The sequence below is a fragment of the Phyllostomus hastatus genome, unplaced genomic scaffold (assembly GCF_019186645.2).
Source record: "Phyllostomus hastatus isolate PE091 unplaced genomic scaffold, TTU_PhHast_1.1 phas_contig_1162, whole genome shotgun sequence".
NCBI lineage: Eukaryota > Metazoa > Chordata > Mammalia > Chiroptera > Phyllostomidae > Phyllostomus > Phyllostomus hastatus.
Genome location: NW_025333537.1, coordinates 10,156,089 through 10,176,747, shown reverse-complemented (window position 1 = coordinate 10,176,747; position 20,659 = coordinate 10,156,089). Strand labels below are relative to the sequence as shown.

General features: G+C 51.8%; 1 protein-coding gene across 9 annotated transcripts in view; it reads left to right on the top strand.

The window, feature by feature from the left end:
- The window catches only part of KDM2B (lysine demethylase 2B), a 106,728-nt gene that overhangs the window by 58,452 nt on the left and 27,617 nt on the right, over positions 1 to 20,659 (top strand). For all 9 annotated transcript variants that reach the window (XM_045845284.1, XM_045845301.1, XM_045845293.1 and 6 more), the window contains one exon: positions 2,588 to 2,674. In XM_045845284.1, the coding sequence (XP_045701240.1) occupies positions 2,588 to 2,674 (87 nt within the window). The remainder of the gene's footprint in view (positions 1 to 2,587; positions 2,675 to 20,659) is intronic.

Below are 20,659 nucleotides of genomic sequence, written 5' to 3'. Positions count from 1 at the left end.
GCTAGTTATGCAGCTAAACCAGTTTTTAAATTACCCTGTCACAACAAAAGAAACTTTTTCATTTCCCCGTGCTCAGAACTCGTTCAGTGGATACATTCCACAGAGAATGGGGGCAGCGTATCCCAATGGTGCGAGCCCGAAGGGACTGGTTGGCATTGGTTGAGCGTTTACCCACGCGCCCAGTAGCTTCCACGCGTTATGGTCCTCACCGTGACCTGCACAGGTGGGGGCTGTCACTATCCCGTTTCTTGGAGAAGGAAGCAGATTCAGAGAGATGTGATGACTCACCCACGTCATGGAGCTGATCCGCGTTTAACTACGACGCACCATGGCAAGGCTGGTGTGTTTGCTTCCTGTGACTACCGTGACAAGTGACCACAAGCTTGGGGGCTTACGGCGACAGGAATTTGTTCTCTAACAGTCCCAGAGGCCAGGAGTCAGACCTCGGGGTGCTGGCAGGGCCGAGCTCCTGGGAAGGCTCTCGGGGAGGGTCCTTCCGGCTTCTGGTGGTTCCTGGTGTTCCTTGGCTTGCCACAGCGTCACTCCCCCAAGCAATGTCACATTCCAGGTGTCAGGAGGCAGGGCTTGAAGACACCTTTGTGAGAGACACAGTGTGACCCAGCAGGCACATGAGGGTTGGGCTGGAGCGTCAGGGGGTGCCCTGGGAGACCCAGGGTGCACTGACACCCGGCTGCAGGGGTCCTCACCGGTGGGGAGGGGGACCGCTGAGACGGCCGGCTTCCCCAGACCAGCCGCCTGAGCGCCTCCCTGCCGCGTTCCTCCCCCTGTACTGCCTGTAGTGGGTGATTCTTGATGCCTGACTCTGCTGTATTATCCCAGTGGTGGCATCTTTAGTCACGGTATAGGCGGAGATTCTCATTATCAGCGCTCCCACCCAGAACCAGTGGGACCCGCCCAAACCCATTGTCAACGTGGGGAGAGACCCGCCACACGCATGGTCCCTGGTGATCTTGTTCAGTCACAAACTGGCCAGTTTCCAGGAGAAGGGGCCCTGGGGCCCCGATCTGTCTCCTTTTGAAAGCCCTGGGCTTTCCTAGTGAAAACTTGTAGCGTGTAGCCTGCAGGGCGCTGGGCTGGGGGGTGAGGACCCACGTTCCCTGGTGTCTGCTGCCAAGAGCGGCAGAGCCTCGGGCAGCCAATGGCAAGATTGCCTTCGGCACAATTTATTTCTCAGAGAGAAATCTTCAATTGAGTTATCCCGTCCTACAGCCACAAATGAAAACAGGCTTTTCGTGAGGGCAGAACCCACGGCGCCCCCTGGTGGCCACCAAGGGGGCAGCACAAGGGGGGAATTGCTTCTAGGCCGGAAGCTGCTTGGGAACCCTGGACTCCGAGGCCCACCCAGGCCTGCGAACTAAGGATTACAATGTCTGCGGCGCATTTAAAACCAATAATTAGAAGCGGAAACTGATGAAAAGCTGGTGGGCCTTGTATATCATCCGGAGTTGGCAATTCTAAAAATGACGTCTTCCCCTACGATGGGATGGTTCCCACCGTCTCCCCCAGCCCTTGGTCACCTCCCCCAGTGCCCCACCCACGTGGAGTGCCCTCCAGAGTTGAATCCCGTCCTTGTTCTCCGTTTCCTCTCTGTTGTGTTTCTTTTTAGGTGTGTGCACGGTAGAAAACTTGGTGCATCGTATTTTACCTTTACTGTTACAGCCTGAGCACTTAAAAACGTGTTTTCTATTAATAGGCTTCATGTTTTTGAACAGTTTTACATTTAGAGAAAAATTCAGCAGGTAGTACAGAAAGTTTCCATAGACCTACACACACCCACTTTTCTCTGTTTTTTAAAATATTTTGTTTATTTTTAGAGAGAGGGGAAAGGAGGAGGAACCCAGAGAGGGAGAGAAATGTCGATGTGCGAGAGAAACATCTATTGGTCGCCTCTCGCGTGCCCTGGCTGGCAACCCAGGCATGTGTCCCGACTGGGAATCGAACCGGCTTCCTTCCGCTTTGGAGGACTTGGCTCCACCAAGTCAGGGGCAGTTCCCTCTATCATGAACATCTCACATTAGTATAGCGCATTGGTTACAGTCCACGAGCCAGTGTTGGTACATTATTATTAACTGAAGTCTCCAGTTTACTCGCATCTCCCCAGTCTTTCCCTGATGTCCTTTACCTGTTCCTGGACCCCACCCCCTCCCCCAGGACACCCGGTTACAATTACTCTTCTGTCTCTTTAGGCGGCTTTTGGCGGCAACAGTTCTCACACTTCCCCTGTTTCTATTGACCTTCACGGATTTGAGGCGTACTGGTCAGGCGTTTTGTAGAAAGTCCCTCTTTGGGGATTTGTGGCTTTTTTAAAAAGTTATTTACTGGAAGCTTACCAGAGGTTAGCCATTGTAGGAGGCTATGGGGATACACCAGTGAACCAAGACAAGTGTAGACAACATCTACAAATCGGTAACATTGGCTTGGTTTCTACTGAGAGTGTGGGTGGTGGTGCAGCAGGGGAGGGTGGGCGGCTCTCAGGGGTTTGCTGGGGGCTTAGGTTTGGCCTCCAGCCCCCTTGAAAGGCCTTCCCCTTGCCCTGGGCTAATATGGCTCCTTTGTTTGGCCACAGAATGTCCTGAAGGAGCATGCGGACGACGACCCCAGTCTGGCTATCACCGGGGTCCCCATAGTCACTTGGCCAAAGAAGACTCCAAAGGTAAGAGGCAGGTTGCCCGCAGCTGGAAGACTGTCTCCTTGGCCTTTCCCATCTCCTGTAAGGTGAATGTTGGCACCTTTCCAGGGGGAGCTCCTGGGAGAGGGCATCCCAATTGAGATTTGTGATTTGTTCATTGCAAGTTTTTGGTGTTGGGAAGGGATCCTTTGCACTAGCGCGGGAACTGCAGACAGTGACCCCTGGTGGTCACTCAGGAAACTGCAGAGAAGTGATGCCTCACCTCTACCTGTGATTCAAGGAATTTTCTTCCTCTCCTTCCTTTTTTCTTTCTCCACTCCACTCCCCCAAACCCCTGCTTTCTTTTCCTTCCTTTCTTTTTTTTTTCCAGCTGCTGCATGGGCTGTTTTCTTCTCTTTTGAAAGTGATTTTTTTATCTCTGTAAATTAGATTGGTGCTCACCATAAAAAACTCGATCAAACAGGAAAGGACAAAGGCACTGGGAGGAACACTAGTGACATCTCTAGAACTCACCGGGAGCGGGTCGCGCTGCCTAGTGCTCTCCATCCTGTGTCTTATTTAGACCGGACAACCCTGTGGAGCAGACACCTGGGCCTCGTTTGGCAGATGAAGACACTGAGGCTTTAAATGGAGCAGTCCCTTCTGAGGGTGCTTGGCCGGGGCGAGGGATGGCTTAACAGACAGCAGACCCAAACCTTTGAGCCAGCACCCACCTCAGAGTCCGCCATCCAGAGAAAACCGGTGGCGTTTTGGTGTGTTTCCTTCTGAAGGCTGTGCTAGCGTGGGATTCATAAGCATCAGCCCACCCATGTACTGTCACTCTGTCTATACTAAGCTTCGCCACCTTTTTTCCCCTAAAACTCCACTGACTTTAGAGAGAGAAAGAGAATGAGAGAGAGGGGGAGGACCATCAATGTGAGAGAGCAACTTCGATAGGTTGTCTCTTGTATGTGAGCTGACTGGGGATCGAACCAGCAACTCAGGCATGTGCCCTCACCAGGGATCAAACCCACAACCTTTCGGTGCATGGGACAATGCTCCAACCAACTGAGCCAACCGGCCAGGGCTTCCCTGCTTTCTTTCTTTCTTTTTTTTTAAGATTTTATTTCTTTATTTTTAGAGAGGGAAGGGAGAGAGAAACATCAGTGTGCAGTTGCTGGGGGTCATCACCTGCAACCTAGGCATATGCCCTGACTGGGAATCGAACCTGTGATGCCTGGTTCGCAGTCCGCGCTCAATCCACTGAGCTACACCAGCCAGGGCACTTCCCGGCTTTCTTAAGCAAGCTGTATAAGCTCCCAGAACCTTCCCTCCTTCCCTTGTGTGTGAAAGGGGATCTTCTCTGAATGGTGGTCGTGAGGATTGAGTGTTCTTGGGACAAGGACCGACTGTGGTTGGTGCTCTCCAAACGGTAGCTGTGACTGAAGCAACCTCCTTATTGATGTGTATTTGGCAAATTTCTGGGTTTTTCCTTTGTCATTGTATGACACACTGAGAGGAACCTTCGAGACCCGTGCTGTCTGGAATGGTAGCCACTAAGCCCTACATGACTGTTGAGACCTGAGACAGGGTGAGCTCATGTTCAGTGCCAGATACACAGAGGGTTTCAAAGACTTATCCCAGAAAAGAACAATGGAAAATACTTCATTAATGTAATTTTTTAAAGACATTTTGGACTCTTTTTTTTTTAAGATTTTATTTATTTATTTTTAGAGAGGGAAGGGGGAAAGATAGAGCGATTGAGAGAGAAACATCAATGTGTGGTTGCTGGGGGTTATGGCCTGCAACCCAGGCATGTACCCTGACTGGGAATCGAACCTGCGACACTTTGGTTCACAGCCCGCGCTCAATCCACTGAGCTACGCCAGCCAGGGCTCATTAATGTAATTTTTTATGTGATTGCATGTTGAAGTTAGGGTTGCCAGATTTTAAAAAAGATGCTCCTTTAAATTTGAATTTCAGATAAACAACAAGTAACGTGTTTGCTATAAGTATGTCGTACATGTTGCATGAGATATACTTACGCTAAAAAAGATTATTTGTTGCTCTGAGGTGTCATTGGGTTACTTTATTTTTATTATTTGCTGAATCAGTCAACCCTAAAAAAATAGATTGGGCAGCCCTAGTTGATGTATGGGTTTAATAGATAGATTATTAATTTAATTTCACCTGTCTCTTTTTACCTTTTTAAATGTGGCTACAAAATTTTTTTTAAATCTAGCTTGGGCTAGTGTGGCTCAGTGGATTGAATGCTGGCCTACAAACCAAAAGGTCGCCGGTTTGATTCCCAGTCAGGGCACGTGCCTGGGTTGTGCACCAGGTCGGTCCCGCAGTTGAAAGGCAACCGATGGATGTATCTCTCGCCCATCAATGTTTCTCTCCCTCTCTCCCTCCCTTCCCCTCTCTCTAAAAATAAATGAATAAAATCTTTTAAAAATTAAAAACAAACCCACTTGTAGCTCACATTCTACTTCTACTGGACAGTGCTGTTTTAGGCTCTTCTTCTCCCTATTGTTTATCTCCTTAGGGCACGTCCCTAAATGCGGACCTGGTGGGGAGAAGGACACCCATTCCCGTGGGTATTGAGGGCGTTGGACCCAAATACTCTGTGAAGCTGAGTGGTCGTTTATGTGGCGGGGGGAATGGAAAATGACTCGCCACCCTGTCTTCTGCCTTCGGTTCCCCAGTCCGCGGAATCGTACGGGGTTTTCAAGTTGGCGTTCCCCGACAGGGGCGCTAAATGCAAATGCCATTTGTCAGACCACAAACTGTCCTCTCGCAGACACAGCACCTCGAGGCCACCCCGCCACGCCCCGCAGCTGCTCCGACCCTGCAGGGGAAACCGTGGCTTTGCCTCACTGCTCCCCGGGGGGGGGGGCGGGGGGGGTCAGGGTTTGCAGAATGTGGGCGTTTAAAGAGACAAACTCACCACTGCCCACTGTCCTCTCAGAATTCGCAGGGAGGCCCGAGTGAGCCTCCCCAGGCAACATCAGTCCAGGACCACATGTGCGCCCTGGCTTCCGGGCCGGAGACCCGTGGCCCACTCCTAGGGGGCTTATGGGGATTTTATTTTTTGTTTTTAAAAAGGGTTTATTTATTTATTTTTTAGAGAGAGGGGATGGGAGAGAGAAGGAGAGGGAGAGAAACATCAATGTGCAAGAGAAACATCCATTGGTTGCCTCTCACATGCCCCCAACTGGGGACCTGGCCCACAACCCACCCACGTGCCCTGACTGGGAATCGAACCGGTGACCTTTCAGTTTGCAGGATGACACCCAACCCGCTGATTCACACCGGATGTGGCTAGGCTTTTTTTTTTTTTTTTTTAAACCAGACCTCTCCTGTCTTTCCTCCAAAGGCCTGGAAACAGGGAAGCTGGCTTCTAGGGGAAGAAGCCCTTACATAAGGTTCCCGAGGAGAATCTGTCACAAGCACTGGGCTGCACCCGAGCTCCGCCTGGGCTGGTGTCCGCACCGGTGGGAGAGACCGGGGCCCTTAGGCTGGTGGGAAAGAGGGATTGGGAGGGAGAGGGAAGGACCTTCGACATTCAGCAACACTTCTGGGGTACCAGTTTCACTTCCACGACACCTTGTAATAAAACAAATCTATCTTGCATACCTCCCAGTCTCCCAGTTAAAGTGCACAGTGAGATGCTCTGGTACATTGGCAATATCGAGGGAGCTGTACAGCCATCGCCAGAATCTAATCTTAGAACATTTTCATGTTCTCGAAGCCCCCTCGGCGGTCGTTCCACCTTTTCCGGAAGCTGCCGTTTCTCCCAGCCGTCACTGGGGTGCTTCCTGTCTCCGTGCATTTGCCTGTCCTGGACATTCGTAGAAATGAAGTCATACAGTATGTGGCCCTGTGTCATTGGTATCTTTCACTTAGTGTAATATTTTTAAGCTTCATCCAAGTTGAGCATGTATTTCATTCCTTTCTACGGCTAAGTCATATTCTGTTGTATGGATACATGTTACCTTCTGTGTATCCATTCATCTGCAGGTTTTAAAAATGGATGTTAGAGGATGGGGGAGAGAGAGAGAAACATCAATTTGTCATTTAACTTGGTTATGCATTCATTGGTTGATTCTCTTTTTTTTTTAGATTTTATTTATTTATTTCTAGAGAGAGGGGAAGGGAAGGAGAAAGAGGGAGAGAAACTTCAATGTGTGGTTGCCTCTCGTGCACCCCTCCTCTACCCGGAACCTGGCCTGCAACCCAGGCATGTGCCCTGACTGGGAATCGAACTGGTGACCGTTTGGTTCATAGGCCTGTGCTCGATCCACTTAGCTGCATCAGCCAGGCCTCATTGGTTGACTCTTTTATGTGGCCTGACCAGGGATCGAACTCACAACCTTGTCCTATTGGGGCGACATTCTAACCAGCTGAGCTACCCGGCCAGGGCTGTTGATGGGCACGTTTGAGCTGTTTCTATTTTGTAGCGACTGTGACTAGTGCTGCTATGCACATGCGTGTACAGGTTTCAATGTGAGCCTGTGTCTTCGTTTCTTTTGGGTAGATGCCTAGCCTGGTCAGGTGGTGCCTCTATGTTTAACTTGCTGAGGGACGGCCAGACAGCTGGCCGCGGCGGCGGCTGCGTCGTGTTCCCTTCCCACCGCTGTGCTCGAGGGGTCCGGCTCCTCCATGTCCTGGCCAACACTTATCGTCCGTCTTTTTGCCGAAAGCCATGCTAGCCCAGATTTCCCTTTGTCATTCCGTTTGTGTTTTCTTTCACTTCTTCAGTGTGCATCGTCTGAGCTTGCGAGGGCTAGCATGACAGTAATTGCAGACTGTGTGGCCTCAACAATGGAAATCCAATTTCTCGAGCTGCCAGAGGGCAGAGGTCGGAGAGCAGGTGTCAGCGGACGGGGAGCATTGCTTCCGGGGCCTGTGTTTGGCTTGTAGACGGCCACGGCCTGTGTGTGTGTCTGCAAGGTCTTCCCTTTGGGTGTGTCTGTGTCCTTACAGTGACACCAGTCACACTGAATTAGCACCCCGCCCAAACGGCCCGGTTTTAACTTAGTTGCCTCTTTAAAGATCTGTTTCCAAATACAGTCACATTTGGAGGTGCTGGGGCTCATGGACTCCAACCTAGGAATTTGGTGTGTGTGGGGGGGGCACAAGTCAGCCAATAGCATTTATGGTAAACTACCAACATAGTTCAGAGTCACAAAAAGGTATAAATAATATAGGAATAATAATACCATCCACCCCCCACCCCCCCCACCCAGTTCTAGAATAAACTATTGGCAGTACAGCCCTCATCCCCTGGCTCTTCCCCCTCCCAGTTACGCACCAGTTTTTGGATGCCGTTACTAGATCTTATTTAATCCTCACAAGGAGGCCAGGAGGCGGGTCGTCTTATCTCCAGGGCGCTCTGGCAGCAGGGCAGTCCGAGGCGCGCGGCCGTGCTCGGGGCCACACAGCTGCGGATCCTAAGGCGCTTTTGCCGCCAGATGTGTTTCCGTGCTCTCAGGAACTCAATGAGATGTGTCGGAGGGGAGGGGCGGCGGAGGCCGGGTGCTATATTTATGCGTTTCCTGGCCCGCGGGGTTAAAAAGTGAACAGGGGCGGAAGGAGCGAGTGCGCCACCGGGTGCCCGGGCCGCCCGGGGTCTCCTGGTTCCCAGCTTTGCGGGCCACCTCCTCTCTGTTTCATGCAGGTTGGGTTGAGAGATCAAGGGTGCCCACTGAGGCTGTCAGGATGCGAGGCAGGGAGCTGCCTGGGGTCTGGGTCAGGTTACTTCCCAAGTAATTAATGATAAGTGATGATCAGCTAGCAACGCTTTGATCTCCCACCTTGGCTCCCGGAGAAACGAGGTCCTTTCCTGGAACTGATGAGGTGCCGGGAGGTCATTTCTGACCTGGCGTCTCTCAAATCAAAGATGCTACTGGACCGCCATCCGTCACCATCCACTCGACGGGCTGTTTTCACCGGTGGTGCCCGATTTGTTTGATCCGTCTACACTCCGTCCGCTTCCTTTCACGACCAGGTGGCGCGATGGTGGGGGCCTGTCTGCGACCTTAGAACCCAGCCGAAGGAGCTGAGCTATTTGAAGCCTGACCTCTGAACTCAGTAGTGAGTAGACCGGCTCACCAGCCAGGCGACACTACTTGGCCGGCTTGCTGGTTCATTCATGGGAGGAAACTGAGGAAGCTGGGAGGCTGAGCCCTGGCCACATGTGGAAAGCACCCCTTTTGGAAAGCGAGCCTGTTGAAGCGGCCTGGTTCTTTTTTTTTTTTTTTAAGATTTTATTTATTTTATTTTTAGACAGAGGGAAGGGAAGGAGAAAGAGGCAGAGAAACATTAATGTGTATTTGCCTCTAGTGCGCCCCCTACTGGCGACCTGGCCAGCAACCCAGGCATGTGCCTTGACTGGGAATCGAACCAGTGACCTTTTGGTTTGCAGGCCAGTTCTCAATCCACTGAGCCACACCAGCAAGGGCAGCATCCTGGTTCTTCATCCATTATCTCTAGTGGCCAAAGATGGTTGCCACTTGAATTTCAATTACTGGCAAATTTTTTTGGAGTGTAGGAGCCAAGTGGCTGGAGTGTGTATGAACAAGTCGCATGACAGGGAATGCGGGGGCAGTCCCTTGCAGCAGCTACTGGGGCAGCTTCTTTACAGGGCTGTTATGGGGCCACCTAGGAACCAGGGGAGGAAGCAAGACACACACACACACACACACACACATACCCCTGATGTGTGCGTCACCCTCAGTTCTGCTGTTTCTGTTCCCCTTCCGCCACCGTTGGTCATTTAGATCTGGGGGCCCGATAGCCTTTCCCTTCAGGGGAGGCACAGACTTCAGTGGGTGGAAGGGGCCCCCATGCACTTCCTGTTTGTCCTCTGCTGCAGTTCCTGTCACCGCCGGAGCAGTCACGTTGGTGGCGCACAGCTGGGGAGGAGGAAGACGACGAGGAGGACTGCCGGCTGTGGCGTGTGCTCAGGGCCAGGTGGTCTCCTAGACAGTGAGCATAGCCTGGTGAGGGGAATCGGTTTAAAAAATACAGCTGCCCAGGCCCCACCTCGGATACTGTGAGCCAGTAGGTTTGGCACGGGGCCCGGGAACCTGCACTTTCTAAACGCTTCACAGTTAATTCTCATCCACGACCAGGGCGAGCTCTGGGGTCAGGTGGACCTGGAGGTCGAATCCTGGCTGTGCTACTTTCTAGCTGGGTGTTTGTGGGCCAGCCTGAGCCTCAGTTGACTCATCTGTAAAAGGGGCCGATGACGCCTTTCCTGCAAGGTGCTGTCTATGAAACCCCTCAGCAGTAGGCTATCCGTCCACGATGGCAATTACAGCTTTTTGTAATCACGGTTTGTAAGGAAATGATACAATTCTGAATTCGCCCTCCCCGAGGGCGGGTGATCTTCTCAGTAGAGCTAGAGGACATAGAAGGAAGAGCCGGGAGCAGGGAAGGAGGTGAACACTTGAGAGACATTTCCCGCTATTATCATTGTTCGGCTCGTGATACAACTTAATCTCCAGCAAGACCCAAGTGGCTTAATTTCCCTGAAGTGGTCACGGGCCGTGCCGAAATGGCTGGCGTTTCCTACAAGGGGGCTGGTTTCAGAAAGTGCTTCCTTCTCCCTCCCTCACCCTGGCGACCGTTGTGTAGACTGTGCCCCTGGGGGTGGAGGCGGCTGAGGCCACCCCTCCCCCCGCTGGGCCGGGTAGGAGGAGAGGGTGCAGGAAAGGCCTGGTGACAGGGCAGCCTCCGAGGGTGGCAGCGGTAATGCGCAGCAACACGGACGGAGCAGGGTGCAGTGAGGGAGGGGGAAGCGAGTAAAAACCAACCTGGGGCCCTTGTCTGGAATTCCCCGGGGTGCCCTACATGACAGCGAAGGCTTTCGTGGAGCTTGGAGCGTGGCGGGTGCCCCTGAGCTCCGTCAGGTACCTCTGCTAAAAGCTGGCCCACAGAAGGCGGTCCCCTTGATCTGAGCAGAGTTGTTTACATCAACGGCTGGAGAATCCGGTGCAAAGAAAATGCTCGGTGGCTCGGGCGCCACCGTGTCTTTGCAAGCTGGGGTCCAGCTCTCTAGCCAGCTTATGTGAGCTCTGATTCCCCAATTTGTCAGGGGCTGAACCGTGTGACAGGCATGCCTGCGAGCTACCCCTCCAACCCCCCCTCTTCGCGGAGGGGACGGGAGCCTGGAAGGGGAGGTTTGGCGTCACACCAGATGGGAGGGCGGGGCCGGGCCGCAGGGCAACGGCTTCACCTGCCGGCTCCGGGTGCGAGTTCCAGCCGGCTCCTTCCTGTGCCGTCACGTGGTCTTCCTTCTGCGCGTCTGTTTCCGAACTTCCCCTTTTGATAAGGACACCCGCCCTGCGCGTAGGGCCCTAGCGACCGCATTTTAACTTAATCGCCTCTGTCTGGACCCCGCGTCTAAAGACGGTGGCATTCTGGGCGTCCGACTTCACCCACGTGGATTTGGGGGGAAAGGCAGTTCAGCCCAGAAAGCTGTTACCAAACCTTCCGTGGCTCTCTGTCGTCTCTCAGTCGCCTCCCAAGTCCCCGTCCTGGCCTCGAGTGCCCAAGTCTTCCCCCGGAGCTCCGCCTTAGGATCCGGTGGCGGCTTCTCCCTGTTCTCGGCCTGGCAGGGGAGCCGCGTTACCCCCTCTTTTCCCTTTTCTTGCCGGCCTGGGTCTTTGCTCATACGGTACCCCTTCTTGAGAATGCCCTTATTTCCCCACGTACACGTTCGCCACCTCTGCGCCCAACTGACTCCCTTCTTCACTAGGAAGCCTCCTGATCTGGGTGTTTTTTACCTGCACCCTCATGTCCGGCCTGCTCTGTGGGCTGCCTCAGAGGTCAAAGGGCATCCTGGTCGCCTTGGCTTGTGGTTGGGCTCAGCCCCTGGGAGGGACCGGCAGGAGGAGATGGGGACGTGGGAGGGGAGAGGGGCCGGGGTATTTGTTCCCCCAGCGTCCTTGCGGGTTGGTGGTTCCCTCCCACCGAGGACCATGGCTCCTGTTCCATGGCCTGCTCCGGCTCTTCTCTGTGTGTCTGGTGACGGCCCCCCTGGCCCGTCAGCCAAAGGGAGGTAACAGCTTGCCACCGTCTCTGGGCTCAGGGTGCGTTGCCTTGCCATGCGGAGCTGGCTGCTCTGGCCCTACCCAGCGCTCTGTGATTGAGCCTGTTCAACTCTGCCCCGTGACCGGGTGGGAGGGGGCCGGGGTGCCATCCATGTCCTGCCGACATCCTGGCGATACACTCCCCAATTTCTCTTCCCACTGGACGCCCACACTCCGCTCTGACTGTTGTCGCGTGTCGGTCCTAAGCCCCCACTGGTTTCTGGAGACCGGAGCTCGCCTGTCGACTTTTCCCTCGTCGGTTTTTGCATCCTGTCGGGCGTGATTGGTCCCAGGGAGCCAGGGACTGGGAAGTGCTTATTGAAGGGATCGGCTTGATAGCAAGGTCTTCCCAGAGCTTCCAGAAGATGAGGTTGTGTTGGATTAGTTTTAGTCCTTTCATTCTCCAGATGCCTCTGCGTCCTCTCTTCCCGGAGAGTGAGGGTCTCTCCCGACTTTAACGTTTGTGTCCCAGTCCCAGCCAACCGTAGAGAGGACCCTAAATAGAAGGGTCCTGAGAAAGGGCCACGGGGCTGCCCAACCTGCGGCCCAACACCAAATCGTAAATTCACTTAACGCATTATGAGATTGTGTGTGTGTGTGTGTGTGATTACCTGTCGCTGTGGGTTTAATGTGTGGCCCAGGACAACCCTTCTTCTTGCAGCGTGGCCCAGGGACGCCACCACATTCGCACACCTCCAGGGCCCAGACCCTTCTGTCCCCCAGACTCGGGCAGCCCCCTTCGTCTGCCAACCGAGAAAGATCCCGTCGCACCTGGAGATTTCCAGCCGTCCTCTCCGTCGTTGTGCAACCACTTTATCGGAACTCGGAGGCAGCGCTCGGCTGAAATAACCTGTAATTAAAGTCTGCAGCCCCGGGTTTCTTTCTCGGGCTGTAGCCTGCTCGGCTGTCTGCGTTAGTAATGCCGCCGACAAATTCTTGGAAAGCGGCAGCGGTGTTGAGGGCTCCTGCCTCCGGTGGAGTAATGAGAGAGCCCGGCAGGCACTGCGAGGGGGACCACGGGCCATGATCACGGTCGTATTTCCGGGACAGTGGCCTGTCCTTCAGACTTCCCTTTGTGTCACGTGTCATCAAAAGCTGTCCCATTTTTTTTAAAGATTTTATTTATTTATTTTTAGAGAGGGAAGTGGGGGGAGAAAGAGAGAGAGAAACTCAATGTGCAGTTGCTGGGGGCCGTGGCCTGCAACCCAGGCATGTGCCCTGACTGGGAATCGAACCTGCGACACTTTGGTTCGCAGCCCGAGCTCAATCCACTGAGCTATGCCAGCCAGGGCTTAAAAGTTGTCCCATTTTAAAGGAGGACTCCTGGTCACTGACGCTGGGAGTGAGTTGTCACGTTCCTTTTCCCCCCTTCTCCGGAACCCGGCTCCGTTAGAGACAGGGATGTGCGTTCAATCCCCGGTCAGGGCGCGTATGGTAAGACAACCCGATTGGTGTCTTTCTCTCACATCGATATTGCTCTCTTTCTCTCCCCCTTCCTCTCTCTCTCTCTCTAAAAAGAAAAATCAATACAAGCATATCCTCGGGTGAGGATTTAAAAAAACAAAACAGAACCGTGAATGTGGTCCATCCACACAATGGAATATGATGCAGCCATAAAAAGGAAGAGACTTCTGACATCGGCCACCACATGGATGAGCCATCTGCTGGTGTCAGGTCGTCTTCCTCCACATCCAGGCACTCCAGAGACAAAAAAAAGCACGATTAGGGGAATTATGGACGTTGTGTCATTTTGCTTTGTGTTTCACAGGTGGGGAGGGCAAGTGTGCTTATAGGGACAAAGAAAGTAGGTGGGCACATCTGAAACTCATGCAAAATAATATTGAATGTAAACTGTAACTCAAAAATAAAAAAAAAAGCGGGAAGTGGAACCCTTAGTAGAACCTGCTCTAACACACCGACCTTCCCCACCTGTGAACGCACACGACGAAGGGAAGCGCTCTGCAAGAGCTCAGAGATCATTTTACTCAGAAGAATGATTTGGGGGCGCTATTTAGGTTCATTGCTCTCTCTGTTAACGCTGGGGGGACAAGGTGGGGGGAGGGGCCCGGATGTGGGGAGGTTCACCGAGGGAGGTTCATTAGCATGGCTATTCCCACTTGATTGGTTCTTCTAGGCGAGAGTCTTCCTTCTTTATATTTATTTTTATCACTGTTTTGTTAAATGGTAGGAAAATAAACACAACATAGAGTTGACTGTTTTAACCGTTTTTAGGTGTGCAGTTCAGCGGCGTTAAAGATATTCACATCATTGTACCGCCATCACTGCCATCCATCAGCAGAATCTTTCCATCGAAACCCCATTAAACAGTAGCTCCCCGTCCTCGGCCCCCCTTCCCGGGCCCTGGGGCCCCCGCTCTGCTTTCTGTCTCTGTGAGTCTGACTGCTCCGAGGACCTGGAAGAAGTGAAGTCACACGGGATTTGTCTTTCTGTGTCTGGCTTATTTCACTCAGCATAATGTCTTCGAGGCTCATCCATGTGGTGGCCGATGTCAGAAGTCTCTTCCTTTTTATGGCTGCATCATATTCCATTGTGTGGATGGACCACATTCACGGTTCTGTTTTGTTTTTTTAAATCCTCACCCGAGGATATGTTTGTACTGATTTTTCTTTTTAGAGAGAGAGAGAGAGGAAGGGGGAGAGAAAGACACCAATCGGGTTGTCTTACCATACGCGCCCTGATTGGGGATTGAACCCACAACCTAGGTATGCACTCTGACTGGGAATCGAACCCACGACCTTTTGGTGTACGGGCTGACACTCCAACCAGTCGAGCCACCTGGCAAGGGTGACGGGCCACATCCTGCGTTTCTGTTCATTGATAGGTGGACGCTGGCTTGCTTCCGTCTTTGTTGTAAATAATGCTGCTGTGAACACGGGAGTGTAAACATATTTTCCAGCCCTTACTTTCTGTTCTTTTGGGCATCAGCCCAGAAACAGAACTGCTGGGTCAGATGGTGACGGTGTGCTCGGTTTTTGAGGAACTGCCGTCCCCCTTTTCTACAGCAGCAGCACAATTTCGCATTCCCAGCCTCGGCTCGGAAAGGCTCCCGTTTCTCCGCATCCTGGTCCCTGCTTGTTATTTTCTGTTTTATTTTTTTTAGTAGCCATCTTAATGACTGTTATTTCTTTTTAACTCCCTTCATTTTTTAGGATGAAGTCTTGTTTAGAAAACGACAGACTTGGCAACTCTACCCCTAAATGCTTAACGCTTGCATCTCTGAAAAAGCAGATTTTATACATGGCCAAAATAACGTTATTACCCCTAGAAAATGTTGTAATTCCTTAACACTACCTAATGCCTGGTCATCCTGGTCATGCTCCGATTTCCCAGATCATCCTTTGGAGCTGCATCGCCCAAACCAGGACCCAGCCCGGGGCCACACACTGAACCTGTTTGTAATTCTCTCTTTGCTGTAGACCTTTCTCAGGATGTCGCTTTGCAGAGAAGCTCGGAGGGGCGAGCAGGAAGTCCTGCTCGACGCGTGCGTCTCTCTGCTTCCTCGCGGTGTCTTTTTGCTCTTCCCGCCCCCTGTTGGAATGTCCATAAACTGGACAGTAAACCTCTAAAGGCTTGGTTAGATCAAAGTTAAACGTCATGGCGATTAAGGTGGCTGAGGCCTGATTCTTCAAACTCAGTTATGTTTGTCCGTCTTTCCTCCGGAGAATGATCTGGAAGGGGAGGCGTTGGCCCCTTGCTCCCTGGCACCAGTCACAGACGGTTTCAACATCGGTGGATCGTCCTTGCCTGGATCAATAGCTGTGTCAGGAGGCGGAGTAAAGCGTGCCGCCCCTCCCATGCCAGCTCGCTCCCATTTTTTCCAGGGGTTTCGCTCATCCACGCAGTTCCTCCTGAAAGGGCTGCCTGCCTGCTGCTGCTGCTTCCCCTTTAAAGACCAATTAAAAAAAAAAAAAGACCAGTTTTCAAAAAGGAGCCCGGTTCGTGGTAGCCTCCAGTGGTGACAGGCGAGTTTTGTCAGGTTTTTTTCTATGCTGAGTGTCATGATAAACTCACGGATTTTCATAGATCCAAGGGGATTTCAGAGGCAAATTGGCCTGCTGGGGATAAGCCATTTGAAAAGAAAAGCAAGAACGGTAAATGAAGGGAGGCCGGTGGCGGCTCGGCCTGTGTGAGTGTGTGAGTGAGTGTGTGTGTGTGTGTGTGTGTGTGTCCCCCAGCCGCACCCACCTGCGAGCATCTGCATCCGTCAGGCCTGCATCCCTGAGCGAGAGGCATTCAGGTTCTGTCTGAGCCCATCAGGGACTGTTGGCGGCGGCTCGCTGAAGAGTTGGTTCAGCTCTCTCCAAGGTTCGATTCGTTTCAACACGCCCCGTTGGCCCTACACCCAACAGTCCCAACCAGGTTACCTTTTTTAGACATAGGAACTAAGATCACTGCCAAATAATGGCATAGATATATGTATATATACTTTTTCATTCAGGTAAAAATCACGTAAGAGTAACCAAAGGGAACAATTCAGTGGCATTTAGTTCATTCGCGATGTTGTGCCACCGCCACTTCTGTCTAAAGTCCAAGATAACTTCACCACTCCAAAAAGAAACCCTGCACGCTTTAGCAGTCACTCCTCGTCTCCCCCACCCCCACCCGGGCCCAACCCCACCCCCCTTCAGCCCCTGGCGACCACCAGTCTACTGTCTGTCTCTCTGGATGTGCCTGTTCTGGACTGGACATGTCATGCACAGGGGTGGGCAAAAGTAGGTTTACAGTTGTCAGTATGCAAAGCACAGAATGTGTAAATAATGTCATGTGTAAATAAGTAGGTGTAAATAGTATAAATAATCATAACCTGCAGGTCTTTTTATTTTTACATGAACAACTGTAAGCCTACTTTCGCCCGCCCCTGTGTATGGAATCATATCCTGTGTGGCCCTTGTGTCTGGCTTCTTGCACTCAGCGTGGTGTTTTCAAGGTCTGTGTATGTTGCTGTGTGTGTGTGTCAGCCCTTCGTGGCTTTTTGTGGCCGAATAATATTCCGTTGGATGGAAAGACCACGTTTTGTTTACCCACTCATCACCGTTGGATGGAATTTGGTTTGTCTTCACCTTTTGGCCTTTGCAAACAGAGCTGTTATCAGTGGTGAACATAATTTTAGTTTTGTTTTGTTTTTTAAAGACTTTATTTATTTTTAGAGAGAGGGGAAGGGAGGGAGAAAGAAATGGAGAGGAACATCAGTGTGAGACAAACATCAGTTCGCTGCCTCTCGTACACACCCTGGACTGGGGACCGAACACACAACCCAGGCCTGTGCCCTGCCTGGGGATCAGCCCAGCGACCTTTTGCTTTGCAGGATGATGCCCAACCCACTGAGCCACACTGGTCAGGGCCGTAATGTTACTTCTTTTCTGTCTGCTTTATCATCCCATTTTGCGTAATCTTTGGATTCGGTCTTCTGGATTTAAAAACATATTTTGGCTAAGTAGAAAACATTCTTTTTTCAGAGATACAAATGTAAGTATTTAGGGGTGGAATTTTCGTGGTGTCTGTAATTTTCTAAACAATACTTCAGCATCAGGAAATAAAGGGAGTTAAAACGAAGGAACACCCGTTAGGATGGCTCATTTTTAAAAACACGGAACATTTCTTTATGTCCTGTATTTCTCCAAGGTCTTGTCTTTGGAGGACCTTGGGATCGACATCACAGATGCTGTGGCGCCGGGAAACCAAGGGTGGGTGACTAGGGGGAGATTTGGCCCTGTTATGAAGAATGTTTTTAAATGTAAAAAGCTCTAGTTGTAGGCTGGAATTATACTGGCGTTTTATGCGTCTTTAGCTCCTTAAACTTTCCGGAGCTGGTGTAGGGCGGTTTGTCAAACGAACCCATTTGTTTGTCCGGATTGTCTGAGCCCTCAGCCCTTAGCCTGGACTTTTGTGGGGAAGTAAGTAGAGAAGGGAAGTACCTTTCTATGGTCAGCAAATGAATCGGAACTGGGGTGGACGGTGGAAAAACATTTCTGAGATCCATGCCCTTCACCTGTTAAACCAGTTAATTCTTTAAAAACCCTATGTACAGTCACAGTCGGGCGGGGAATGTGAGTATTTATTGGCTGATGTCGGTGATGTGGAGAGACATGCTTAGGAGAGGAGCCCCATTGAACAGAAAGCTCTGTCTGTTAAATATCTGACGAATATACTTGGTTTTTAAATGCTTGTGGCGTGGCTCTCCAGGGGGGCCATAAAAGGTAACTAAGTAACATTCGTAATTTCCGTCACAGAAATCGCTGCAGCCCGTTGTCCCTCAGGCACCCTCTGAACCCTGGTTTCAGTCCCGGGCTGCTGTGCGACACCGTGCCGAAAGTCCTCCCATGTACGTTGTATTGGAAAAGTCACCTTCCAGGAGACCTCCCCTTGCCCTGAAGGGGGAAAACCTGTTGAAGAACAGGGAGACCAGTGGTGAAATAACTTGAGCAATACACTTAAAAAATGGTGAAATCAGGGTAAAATAACCGAGGTATGCATTCTCTAGTGCTCATTATGTTACCAGTGTTCTCTAGTAACATAAATTATTACTTGCATTAATAAGCGACCTCTTGCATGCCTGCTCTGTCATTTCTGTTTCCTCCTCTCGGGCATGTTGACAAATGCTGTCCTTTGGTTCGGGAGAGTGCCAGCCCCTTACCGGTCTGGACACAGAATCCACTCGCTTTTCCTGCCCTGATCCTCTAGTAAGTCATGTTCCCAAGCTGTAGCCGTGCTGTCTGTGACCTGGGCTCAGGGGAAGGGGCCACATGCAGGAGTCGCCCTTGCCCTGGGGGAGCTCCGAGTTCAGGGAGTGAGTGCCCAGTCTGCCTGCCCTTTTTCTCTCTTGTTCCTGGAAATGGAGGTGGAGAGGACGGGTTCCCTGCCACCTGTGACCTTAGCTCCCCGCCTGTCCCCACCCTGGGTCAGCCTGCAGCACCCTTAGGTGGCTAAATCAGGACAAAACCCCTGGGCGGAAAGGGGTCACGATCTGATAGGCAGACAGAAAATTAAATGCCACTCAAGAGAAAGCGGGGGAGTGGGTGACACGGCCCAAGTGAACTTGGAATACATCTGTTTTTCTTCCCTCGCCACTTGGTGGAGTTTCTGGATCCTCCTGGCTCTGGGCGTTTGCCAACTGCCCGGGTGGCACCAGCGTTGCAGGGCACGTTCTGAGAATGTCAGCCTAAGCTAATGGAGCTGGGAGAGTGTTCGGTTCTTAGTGTCACTGAAAGACGAGCTCCAGGAGAAGAAATGAGCCCAAGGCACGTTATAAACACTGAATTTTGAGTTGGCAGTTCTGCTGGGCAAGGGCTGACATCATGTATTTCATATACAGATCAGGACACGATTCATACAAAAGCAATGTTGGATAATTGTGTGCACCATTTAGCTAAAGGAAACAATTGAGGGAAGAGAGGAGTAGGAAGTTCTTTGTAAATGTCAGAAGAGGAATTTTTAGAGGTGTTAGGATAGTGGCTAGCAGGAGCCCCTTAGTACTTAGAACCCAGCCCATTAGTCTGGGCTGTTATTTGGGAGTCTCTGTACTCTTGTGTTTTTTGCCAATTACAATGATGTGAAAGCATGATTAGCGTTTTATCAGCATCCCTGCCTTTCTTTAAGGGTCTTCCTTCTGGGTAGCATGTCCCCTAAGGGCAGTATCAAATTCAGACTTCGGTTCAGACAAGGTAGTTTTTTAAAAGATCATTGAGGGTCGAGTGAGGTGTGTGTGGGGTTATTCTGTGGCTTGTTTTTGTTGTTAACCTTGATTGTGAAAAATATAAGATACTCAGAGCAGACATGTTTCAGAAAGTAGCAAGTCTGCTGGGATTCCCTGCCCCCCTCCCCCCAGTGTCAGTGGGTGTATACATTTCAGACAAACTTTAAAACCCCCTCCGTGAAACTGACATCCCTGTTTACTCACTCCTGCTGACTCCCTGCTGGAAGCCTCCTGGGTTTTATTTACAAGTTCTCCGACACACATTCTGCCTTCCTTGAAAGACCAGGCGGAGACCTGCCTGTGGGTCCCTTCTGTTCTCACAGTGGATTTCGGGGCCAGTGGCCAGAGTGCGAGTAGCAGTTGGATGACATCGCAGGGTCGATTGATCGCCAGATTTCACAGCTAATGGGCTCCCCCCCCTCCCCTTGGGAAAGCCTCGCATCTCTTAACAGGTCACCCATTCCTCTGCTGGGCAAACCTCCTGGTTTTACAAATGAAGACTTGCAGGTGTGCACGTTTAGTGTCACCTTGGGCGCTTCTAGCTAAGTGCCGAGTATGCGGCCCCTGGGCTAAGGCTCTCTGCTCCTCAGCTGCAGTGGAGCTGCGGTTTGGACGCTGACAATATAGCACTGTCCACTATAGCTAATGGTCGGAGGTCCCCCTTCAGAGTAAGGGCGGTTGGGGTAAGTGACCCCATAGACTTTTTTTTTTTTAATCAATCTCCACCTGGATTTGCAGTAACCATTTTCTGCAGGAGTGGGCTGCTTTTGGAGTAAGCACTAGGAATCTTTACGGTTTAAGAATTTAGAAACGCACACCTTCCAGGCCAGCCCCCCCAGGGAGTTGCCAGTCTCCTAGAACTGGGGGCCCCCACCTGGGACACATGCATTCAGGGCTTCTCTCTGGCAGCCTGCACATCTGACGCTCAATCTGAGCTCCCATCTGCATCACCCCACCTTCCACGCCAATTCCCTCCGGACCTGGAAAGGCAAACCTGAGGGCTGAGAGGGCCGCGTCAGGCGATCGGCCAACCCAAATGCCCTCATCTGGGAAAAATGGGCCCCCAGACCGTATCCAGGCCAACGGGCCTGCAAGCGCTGGGCACGGGATTCTCAGGTTCGCGGACATCAGGTCCTGGTCCCAGAGCTTGCGCAGACCCGGGAGCCTGGGTGTCCGCCCTCGGGGGCAGAGGGACCCGTGCCTGGCTTCTCGTGC